This window comes from Acanthochromis polyacanthus, chromosome 21 (genome assembly GCF_021347895.1).
Source record: "Acanthochromis polyacanthus isolate Apoly-LR-REF ecotype Palm Island chromosome 21, KAUST_Apoly_ChrSc, whole genome shotgun sequence".
In the NCBI taxonomy this organism is placed as follows: Eukaryota; Metazoa; Chordata; class Actinopteri; family Pomacentridae; genus Acanthochromis; species Acanthochromis polyacanthus.
In genome coordinates this window covers 28,613,504-28,624,316 of record NC_067133.1, presented here as the reverse complement: position 1 = coordinate 28,624,316, position 10,813 = coordinate 28,613,504, and the positions used below count along the sequence as shown (strand labels likewise).

Below are 10,813 nucleotides of genomic sequence, written 5' to 3'. Positions count from 1 at the left end.
ACAGCTGATTTAAATCCAAAACTCTGCAGAACCTACAGTTCAATTCTGAATATGTTACGGAGTGGGAGAGAGAACCCGGGCAGAGAGCATACAGTGGAGGCAGGAACTGGAACCAAACGGGTTTAATGTACTGGAAAGAACAAAAACTAGGAGTGAGGGAGGTCAGGGAGGGGGTGAGGGGATGAGGGGATGACTTGGGGTGGGAGAGGAACATAAATGGGGAAGGAGCGGCGGTGCCAGGGACCAGCGGCTGGATAGGCTTCCGGGAGGGGGAGAGCTGGCGGCAGAGAGCGGGCAGGAGGCTGTAGTTCCAGGGGTGCAAGGGGCAGAGTGCGCCAGGGAATCAGGATGGCCCGGCTGGGTGTCTTCAGGCTGGAGGTAGGAGGGGAGGATCCGGAGAGGGTGAGGACAGGCAGGCAGAGCTGGAGGGAATCCGGGCAGCAGGATCGACGGGATGCTAGAGCAGAGTTTACAATCTGGCAGGGGATGAAAGGCAGGGTTCCCACGGTCCTTGAAAATTCTGGAAAGTCCTGGAAAAAAAGTGATCCTGAAAAGTCATGGAAAAGTCCTGAAATACTGCCACAAATCAGGTGGTCCTGGAATTAGGATTATCAGCTAAAAAAGTCATTGAAAGTCCTTGAATTCAGTGTTACATGGATGTTGGTTGTGCTCAATATTCTACAGTGTGTCGTGTGCTGCTTGTCATCCCACTGTACTGTCTGTGGTGGTGGTGGTGGTGGTGGTACATACAGTGCCTTGTGAAAGTATTCGGCCCCCTTGAACTTTTCAACCTTTCGCCACATTTCAGGCTTCAAACATAAAGATATATAATTTTAATTTTTTGTCAAGAATCAACAACAATTGGGACACAATCGTGAAGTGGAACGAAATTTATTGGATATTTTATACCTTTATAACAAATAAAAAACTGAAAAGTGGGGTGTGCAATATTATTCGGCCCCTTTACTTTCAGTGCAGCAAACTCACTCCAGAAGTTCAGTGAGGATCTCTGAATGATCCAATGTTGTCCTAAATGACTGATGATGATAAATAGAATCCACCTGTGTGTAATCAAGTCTCCGTATAAATGCACCTGCTCTGTGATAGTCTCAGGGTTCTGTTTAAAGTGCAGAGAGCATCATGAAGACCAAGGAACACACCAGGCAGGTCCCAGATACTGTTGTGGAGAAGTTTAAAGCCGGATTTGGATACAAAAAGATTTCCCAAGCTTTAAACATCTCAAGGAGCACTGTGCAAGCAATCATATTGAAATGGAAGGAGTATCAGACCACTGCAAATCTACCAAGACCCGGCCGTCCCTCTAAACTTTCACCTCGAACAAGGAGAAGACTGATCAGAGATGCAGCCAAGAGGCCCATGATCACTCTGGATGAACTGCAGAGATCTACAGCTGAGGTGGGAGAGTCTGTCCATAGGACAACAATCAGTGGTACACTGCACAAATCTGGCCTTTATGGAAGAGTGGCAAGAAGAAAGCCATAAAAAGTCTGGTTTAAAGTTTGCCACAAGCCACCTGGGAGACACACCAAACATGTGGAAGAAGGTGCTCTGGTCAGATGAAACCAAAATCCAACTTTTTGGCCACAATGCAAAACGATATGTTTGGCGTAAAAGCAACACAGCTCATCACCCTGAACACACCATCCCCACTGTCAAACATGGTGGTGGCAGCCTCATGGTTTGGGCCTGCTTTTCTTCAGCAGGGACAGGGAAGATGGTTAAAATTGATGGGAAGATGAATGGAGCCAAATACAGGAGCATTCTGGAAGAAAACCTGTTGGAGTCTGCAAAAGACCTGAGACTGGGACGGAGATTTATCTTCCAACAGGACAATGATCCAAAACATAAAGTCAAATCTACAATGGAATGGTTCACAAATAAACATATCCAGGTGTTAGAATGGCCAAGTCAAAGTCCAGACCTGAATCCAATGGAGAATCTGTGGGCAGAGCTGAAGACTGCTGTTCACAAACGCTCTCCATCCAACCTCACTGAGCTGGAGCTGTTTTGCAAGGAAGAATGGGCAAGAATTTCAGTCTCTGGATGTGCAAAACTGATAGAGACATACCCCAAGCGACTTGCAGCTGTAATTGCAGCAAAAGGTGGCGCTACAAAGTATTAATGCAAGGGGGCCGAATAATATTGCACGCCCCACTTTTCAGGTTTTTATTTGCTAAAAAAGTTTAAAATATCCAATAAATTTTGTTCCACTTCACGATTGTGTCCCACTTGTTGTTGATTCTTGACAAAAAATTAAAATTTTATATCTTTATGTTTGAAGCCTGAAATGTGGCGAAAGGTTGAAAAGTTCAAGGGGGCCGAATACTTTCACAAGGCACTGTATATCAGGCGAGGCATCATTGATTTTTAGCTTGCCTGAACTTGTCAGGCTTTTCAGAGGTGAGCGATTTAAACAAAAAAGAAAAGAAGCAAAAGGGAAATGATTGGCAAAGTTTTCATCCTGAAGTTGGAATTAGAAATATGTATGTTAAACTAAAATTGCAATAAGCATGATATGCTTTCTTGTGGGAAGCAAACTGGGATGCCATTGTATAATTACAAGTTATTTGTACTTATAATATATGTAGGTGGCAGATCTATGAAGTTGACAAGCAATTATGTCTCGCCTGATAGCATTGTAGATGTATGTCTGGGTTTGCAGATGAAAATCTGAAACTGGAAAAGAAACTAGAGGATCTCAAGCAGAAACTGAAATCACTGGAGTGACTATTTTCAAGAAAGATCAAAAGATGAATTCTGTGTGCAGTTACTGATTATGAATGTCCCATTATTTACTTTGTATTATGTTACATAATGTATATTAGTAGGCTATTACATTACATATAATAGTAGGCTATAATAATATCGTACAATTTTATGTGGCCATGACTCTGGAAAGATTGGTGCATTGTTATGTAGTTGTAGAAACGTTCCCTTAAGGTGGTGGTCTGCTTTCTGTTCTGCTGAAATAGCACCTATAGCCTAGTAGTGTGCACAATAATTTTGCTGAATTTTTGTAGTTGGTATTTTACCTGACACTTTAATGTTGTTATCTAACACAGGTAGACTGTATAGTATAATAAAGTGGGTGGAATCGGCTGGCTGTAAGGGGTGGAGGAGGCCAGAAAGATTAGTTTGTATGAGAAAATTGTTTCAGAAATTCCGTTCAAAGTCCTGGAAATTGGATGATTTTTATCCTGGAATATCCTGGAAAAGTCCTGGAATTTAGTTTTCAATTTTCAGTGGGAACCCTGGAAAGGTGAGACTTGTTTTTATTGCAGGGGTGTAATCAGCGGTGAGGACTTGCAGCTGCCCAGATTCTGTGGAGGCCTGATTGCTGGGCAGAGTCAGTTGTGGAGAGGCGCTCCACTCAGCAGCAGCAGAGGGAGAGCGGGGGGAAGAGAGAGAGAGGGAGCAGGAGGAGAGGTGTCAGGTGGGGGCTGAGGAGGAGGAGGCCCTGACAGAATATTTCAAATGTCTGAACAAGTTTTTGTTAATCTAAAAATGAAGTTATTGTCATGTTATAGTCTTGTTATATTTATTTTTTATTAAAAATCTCAATGTGGCAGCTTCTCATCATATCAACAGTTGCATTGAACATTTTGGTGATTTTATATTGAAACTCTAGCATCATGATAACACTACTGTTTGTATGACTTTGTTCTTCCCCGTCTGTCAGATTGTATTATTTTCTATTCTATGATGTCCCTCAAATAAATGTTTACTGTCTTTATTTCTGATATGTTTAAGTTTCTGTTAACTTTTAGTTCATTTCATTTCCATGTATTTTTCTTTAAATTCATGCATCTAATCATCTAACTGTATTATTTTACAGATATGGGAGGAGGTAAGTCATGACTTTCTACACTTTCATTTTTATGTAAGCAGTTCTTAATGTTGCATCTTATTCTCATTTTGATAATGATTCACAGAAAATAATGCTGTTGATGAAGTTTTATAATGTCCAGTTAATTTTGGTTCCTTTAGGATGGCTTAGTAAACCATGGAGGGATTTACCAAAGTGAGTATCAGTAAACAGTCAGTGTCTCTCTCTCTCTCTGTGTGTGTGTGTGTGTGTGTGTGTGTGTGTGTGTGTGTGTGTGTGTGTGTACTTGTTTCTGCTATACCGGTGGGGACTTTGACCTGACTATTTGCTATAAAGGTGGGGACTTGTCTTACGGTGGGGACCTAAAATGAGGTCCCCACGGGTGGCAACACCGTTTTCTTGGCCATATTGTTGTTAATAAAAAATGTAAAAGTGCAAAAACGTTTGTTTAGGGTTAGGCATTGATTTGGTGATGGTAAGGGTTAGGGTAAGGGTTAGGAGTTAGATATGAATGGGAGTCAATGGTAAGTCCCCACCGGTATAGAAAAACAAACATGTGTGTGTGTGTGTGTGTGTGTGTGTGTGTGTGTGTGTGTGTGTGTGTGTGTGTGTGTGTGTGTGTGTGTGTGTGCGTGTTGCCATAACTCTGTTGTTTTGCTGATTGTTTTGTCAGATAAAACAGATCATCCGTCACAGTGTTGTGTAATTAATAATAAAAGTTAATTATGTGTTTTTCTTTCATGGATTAACAGGAACTCCGAGGAAAATCTTGGTTTTTTGAAATCCTACCAGCCTCGAAACACAGACGTCAAACATCTGAGAATTCTGGTTCATGGACCAATTGGTGCCGGGAAGTCCAGTTTCATCAACTCTGTCAACAGCGTTTTACAAAACAGAATCACTTGTCGAGCTCCAGCAGATGCAGTCACTGGAGGAAGTGTTACCGATAAAGTATGAACTGTTTTTGATTTTGGTGATTCCAAGTGAAAATCAGCCACAAATCCATTAAAACTTTAAATCTTTCATTCCTCAGTTACTGACCCTGCAAATAAACTTGTCTCATGTTGTAGAAACTTTACAGTTTTCTTCCTCATGCAGTCTATGAGTTTCAATCAGTAAGACAGTCTAAAATGATCTTTAAAATGTGACACACAGTAAAGCTGGTCCAGATGGACAATGAGGCCTTCAAGAGAAATGTTGATGGAGGTTTAAAAATGTAGATTAGTTTTTAATAACCAGATGGTATAAAAGGATCCCTGTGACATTAGTGTTTGTTAACCAATCTAATATAAGTATTAAACAGTGATGGCATCAACAACTAGCTTTTGCTAAAGAAATTTATTTCAGTGCAGGTGTCAGAGCAGCAAAGTGAAGACAATAAAATAAATAATAAAACTAAGATACCTAAAATACAATTCTACAGTTCTACAATTTCATTTAGCAGACATTTTTATCTGAAGGGACGTACATCTGAGAGTAGATAGAACACAAGCAAGGATCAGGAGAAAACAACCTGGATAGGAGCCCTATTCCAGGTTGTTTTCTCCTCCTAGTTAACATCATTAACTAAACAAAACAATTAATTAAAATACAACAGCAAAACTGTCAGAGACATTTTAAATATTGACTATATAAAAAACACGTTTGCAGAGGAAGTATGATTTTGTGTAATGACTCATGCATGTAGTGAGCAAAGATAACAGTAATATCAGATGAATTCACTGCAGTCAATCAGATACTTACACAGGAGATAAATACTGAGTTGATCTTCTTCTTCTTTTCCTTTCGGCTTCTCCCTTCAGGGGTCGCCACAGCGAATCAATTGCCTCCATCTAACCCTGTCTGCTGCATCCTCTTCTCTCACACCAACTACCTTCATGTCCTCTTTAACCACATCCATAAACCTCCTCTTTGGTCTTCCTCTAGGCCTCCTGCCTGGCAGTGGGAAACTCAGCATCCTTCTACCAATATATTCACTCTCTCTCCTCTGGACATGTCTGAACCATCTCAGTCTGGCCTCTCTGACTTTATCTCCAAAGGCTCTAACATGTGCTGTCCCTCTGATGTCCTCATTCCTGATCCTATCCATCCTGGTCACTCCCAGAGAGAACCTCAGCATCTTCAGTTCTGCTACCTCCAGCTCTGCCTCCTGTCTTTTCCTCAGGGACACTGTCTCCAGACCAAACAACATGGCTGGTCTCACCACAGTTTTGTAAACCTTTCCTTTCATTTTAGCTGAAACTCTTCTATCACACATCACACCTGACACTTTTCTCCAGCCGTTCAGCCTGCCTGTACACGCTTCTTCACCTCTTTTCCACACTCTCCATTGCTCTGGACTGTTGACCCTAAGTACTTAAAATCCTCCACCTTCTTGATCTCTTCTCCCTGTAACCTCACTCTTCCACTTGGGTCCCTCTCATTCACACACAGATACTCCGTCTTGCTGCGGCTAACCTTCATTCCTCTCCTTTCCAGGGCAAACCTCCACGCCTCTAGCTTCTCCTCCACCTGTTCCCTGCTCTCACTACAGATCACAATGTCATCTGCAAACATCATAGTCCATGGAGACTCCTGTCTAACCTCGTCTGTCATCCTGTCCATCACCATAGCAAACAAGAAGGGGCTCAGAGCTGATCCCTGATGTAGTCCCACCTCCACCTTGAACTCCTCTGTCACACCTACAGCACACCTCACCACTGTCTTACAGTCCTCATACATGTCCTGCACCACTCTAACATACTTCTCTGCCACTCCAGACTTCCTCCTACAAAACCACAGTTCCTCTCTGGGCACCCTGTCAGAAGCTTTCTCCAGATCTACAAAGACACAATGCAGCTCCTTCTGACCTTCTCTGTACTTCTCTATCAACATCCTCAAAGCAAATATTGCATCTGTTGTACTCTTTCTTGGCATGAAACCATACTTCTGCTCACAGATGTTCACCTCTGCCCTTAGTCTAGCTTCAACGACTCTTTCCCATAGCTTCATCGTGTGGCTCATCAGCTTTATTCCTCTGTAGTTGCCACAACTCTGCACATCTCCCTTGTTCTTAAAGATGGGCACCAGCACACTTCTCCTCCATTCCTCGGGCATCTTCTCACTATCGAAGATCCCGTTAAACAACCCAGTCAGAAACTCTACTGCTACCTCTCCGACACACCTCCATACCTCCACAGGTATATCATCAGGACCAAGTGCCTTTCCACTCTTCATCCTCTTCAGTGCCCTCCTCACTTCATCCTTACTAATCTTTGCTACTTCCTGGTCCACAACAGTCGCCTCTTCTACTCTTCGTTCTCTCTCATTTTCCTCATTCATCAACTCTTCAAAGTACTCTTTCCATCTTCCCATCACACTATTGGCACCTGTCAACACACTTCCATCCTTATCCTTTATCACCCTAACCTGCTGCACGTCCTTCCCATCTCTGTCTCTCTGCCTTGCCAACCTGTACAGATCAGTCTCTCCCTCCTTACTGTCCAACCTAGCATACAAGTCATCGTAAGCCCCTTGTTTGGCCTTTGCCACCTCTACTTTCACCTTACGCTGCATCTCCCTGTACTCCTGTCTACTCTCTTCAGTCCTCTCAGTGTCCCACTTCTTCTTAGCTAACCTCTTTCTCTGGATCCACTCCTGCACCTCCTCATTCCACCACCAAGTCTCCTTATCTCCTTTCCTTCCAGATGACACACCAAGTACTCTCCGACCTGTCTCCCTGATCACATTTGCTGTAGTTGTCCAGTCATCTGGAAGCACCTCCTGACCATCCAAAGCCTGTCTCAACTCTTTCCTGAAAGTCATACAACACTCGTCCTTTTTCAGCTTCCACCATTTGGTCCTCTGCTCTGCCTTTGCCCTCTTCATCTTCTTCACCACCAGGGTCATCCTACACACCACCATCCTATGCTGTCTGGCTACACTCTCACCTGCCACTACTTTGCAGTCACTGATCTCCTTCAGATTACACCGTCTACACTAGATGTAGTCTACATACTGAGTTGATATATTCTTCATTTCACAGAGCTGCTTTATTCTGCCTTATTTTCCAAACTTTGCTCATATTTGTCCACTCATTCTCAGATCCTCTCTGCTTTTGTTGTTCTTATCTCACCTTGATCTGTTTTAATTTCATCCAGTTGAACTTCAGGAACTGTACAGATATGAAATATAAGCTCAGAATATAATCCAAAGCTTTCCCACAGTTTCTTTGGAAGCTGTGATGTCTTTGAGTTTTTGTACTACAAATTTATCAGTGTTTTTGATAAAATGACACTGACAATTTGCACTTTCTGCTTTACAGTACACGACTTACAAAATCAGCAAAGACCCAGAGGGATCTTATTCTTTCGTTCTCAATGACACCATGGGCTTTGAGAAACGAGATGGACGTGGAGTTCATGTGGAAGACATCAAACTGGCCCTGAAGGGACACGTGAAGGAGGGTTACAAGGTAAAGTCCTTTCAAATCTGACATTATTTAAGTTATCACTTATTATTTTACTGTCTGCTGAGTAACTGTCTCATTTAAATGTGTTGCATTGTTCAGAGAATATTATTTAAATTCCTTTAGCAGTTAATAATTTAAATTTATTTCTAGTTCAAGCCTGAAGAACCGCTAACAGAAGGTGATTTCTACAACCCATCTCCCACTCTGGATGACAGAGTTCATGTTCTGGTTTCTGTTGTTCCTGCTGACAAGATCTCTGAAATGACGGGAGAAGATGTGAAGAAGATGAGAGAGGTCAGACAGACAGCCAGTGAAATGGGTAAGAACAGACACAGCAACAGTTAATACTTTATGTAGATTATTGGTATGATGTCGGCTTTTATGATTCAAAACTATTGAAAAACAAAGAGTGGGCAAAATAAAGACTAGTTTTGTGCATCTACAGGGATTCCTCAACTGGCTATTATCACCAACATTGATAGAGAATGCCCAAAAGTCAGAGGAAATATCAAATATGCCTATTGGAGCAAAGTCCTAATGGAATGGGTGAGTTTCTGTTAATTGTTGTAAATTAATTGCTGAAATCCTAGAATATAATCTAGAATTTCAGGACAAACTTCTTCTTTGGTCACCACTGTTCAGTCACTGAACTTATGTTCACAGAAATTATGTTTCTATAAAACTTAGGTTGAAAAATGCAGCTTTCTGCTGGGCATGCCACCAAATTGCATCTTTCTTGTGAAGAACTACCATTCAGAGACCAAAACAAGTGATGACATTGATGCTCTGATATTGGTCGCACTGAGAGAGATGGTCTCCGTTGGTGAAGACTTCCTCAACGACCTGCAGGACTGATGTACAACTGCTGAGGAACAGTTTGACATTTGAAACATTAAAGAAATTGTCTAACTCTGATGTGGAGAATTCTTGTTGCTTTGATTCATTGTCAAGCTTTTCATATATATATTATGCATATAGTATTCATTAAATTGTGGAAAAAATCATGACACGCTTGAAATTTAAAACTTGTTCATACAATTCCTTATTGCCTGTTATTTTACTTAAGTACAAAATTAAACAAAAAATGCTTATGCACCTGTGAAAACTAGATATCTATGGAGTTAGAACAGTCTCATAATTCACAAATGCACACAGAAGAATTCACACATGTGAACTGGGGTTCACAAATGTAAACTGCAATCCACAAATAAATTAAGAAAGTTCACAAATGTATTTCTGCATTCACAAACTGCTTTTGTGTGTGAATCTTTATTGAGACTGCTCTGCCGTCAGCTCGATCCACAAATGCATTTTTTTCAACACGGAAGTTTCTGTAGCCAATCAGATGTCTCCCTCCTTTCAGCCAATCACAAAAACTCACCCCACGTGGGGGTGGGTGTACTGTTCAGCCAATCATATGAACGCGTCCGCACAGCGTTATACTTGACCGTGTCATTGGGCTGAAGAGTGAAGCTGCCCGTCGGAGAGACCATGACGTCTGATGGGGACAATAGACTCTTTATTTGTTTACAAACATTGTGACGTTTTTTGTGGGCGGGGCTGATGCTGGAGGCAAAAGCTGAGCGAGAAGTCAAGCGGGACTGGGAGTATATAGTTTGCGCTGGGAGTTTGCAGCGCAAACTCGAGCATTTTTAACCCGTTATAATCCACGAATCGGTCGTTTTCAAGGAAATGCACCTCGCGATGCGCATCCAATATGCCCTGTATTTCTCGTCATATTTTTTTTATTTACAAATAGAATATTAGCGATTTTTTGTACTGAAAATGGCTGGAATTGACTGAAGCTGATCGTCTCTGTCCAGTCTTTTCGCCTCAGTGCATTTAACCACAACTGTCTTCGTTCCCTCTGAGCACGGTGGAATCCTATAAAACTTTAATTTGCGTTCGCCAATGTCATTCCTCCTATTCTGGCATCCAAAAACACAGCAGGACGACATTTTAGAAAAGTTGATAGAGCCTAGTCTCTATCACATTGAGACTAGGCTCAATGTGACATTGATACTGACATTAACCGTGGCATCTCGCCTAAACAGCGGTAAAAGCACTGGTATTAACCGTGGCATGTTCCCTAAACAGTGGCATTAACCGTAGTATCTCTGCTGGCATCTCCAGAGGCCCCTGGAAATGCTGCTGCGGCAGTGGCATCTCGCCCAAACAGTGGCATCAACCGTGGCACCGCGTCGGTGCCACAAAGAGTGTCACTGCTCGCTGCCAGTGCCACAAATCGGACCTGCTGTCTCTCCAGAGACGATCAGCTGCAGTCAATTCCAGCCATTTTCAGTACAAAAAATCGCTAATATTCTATTTGTAAATAAAAAAAATATGACGAGAAATACAGGGCATATTGGATGCGCATCGCGAGGTGCATTTCCTTGAAAACGACGGATTCGTGGATTATATACCGACTTCAAGACATGTTTTGGACAAAATAGTTTACTAGCTTGTGTCGTCTGGATGTCTAAGGTCAGATTATGGCCGTTTTTTTGTGGAATATT

General features: G+C 42.1%; 1 protein-coding gene across 1 annotated transcript; it reads left to right on the top strand.

Moving 5' to 3' along the window:
- Positions 1-2,893: 2,893 nt before the first annotated feature.
- Positions 2,894-9,212, top strand: LOC110945201 (interferon-induced protein 44-like). Its single transcript, XM_051941540.1, has 7 exons — positions 2,894-3,868; positions 4,009-4,042; positions 4,600-4,798; positions 8,151-8,300; positions 8,448-8,616; positions 8,743-8,843; positions 8,985-9,212. Exons 1-7 carry the CDS (start codon positions 3,859-3,861, stop codon positions 9,150-9,152), a joined length of 831 nt encoding a protein of 276 aa, XP_051797500.1. The 5' UTR covers positions 2,894-3,858; the 3' UTR covers positions 9,153-9,212.
- Positions 9,213-10,813: the final 1,601 nt, after the last annotated feature.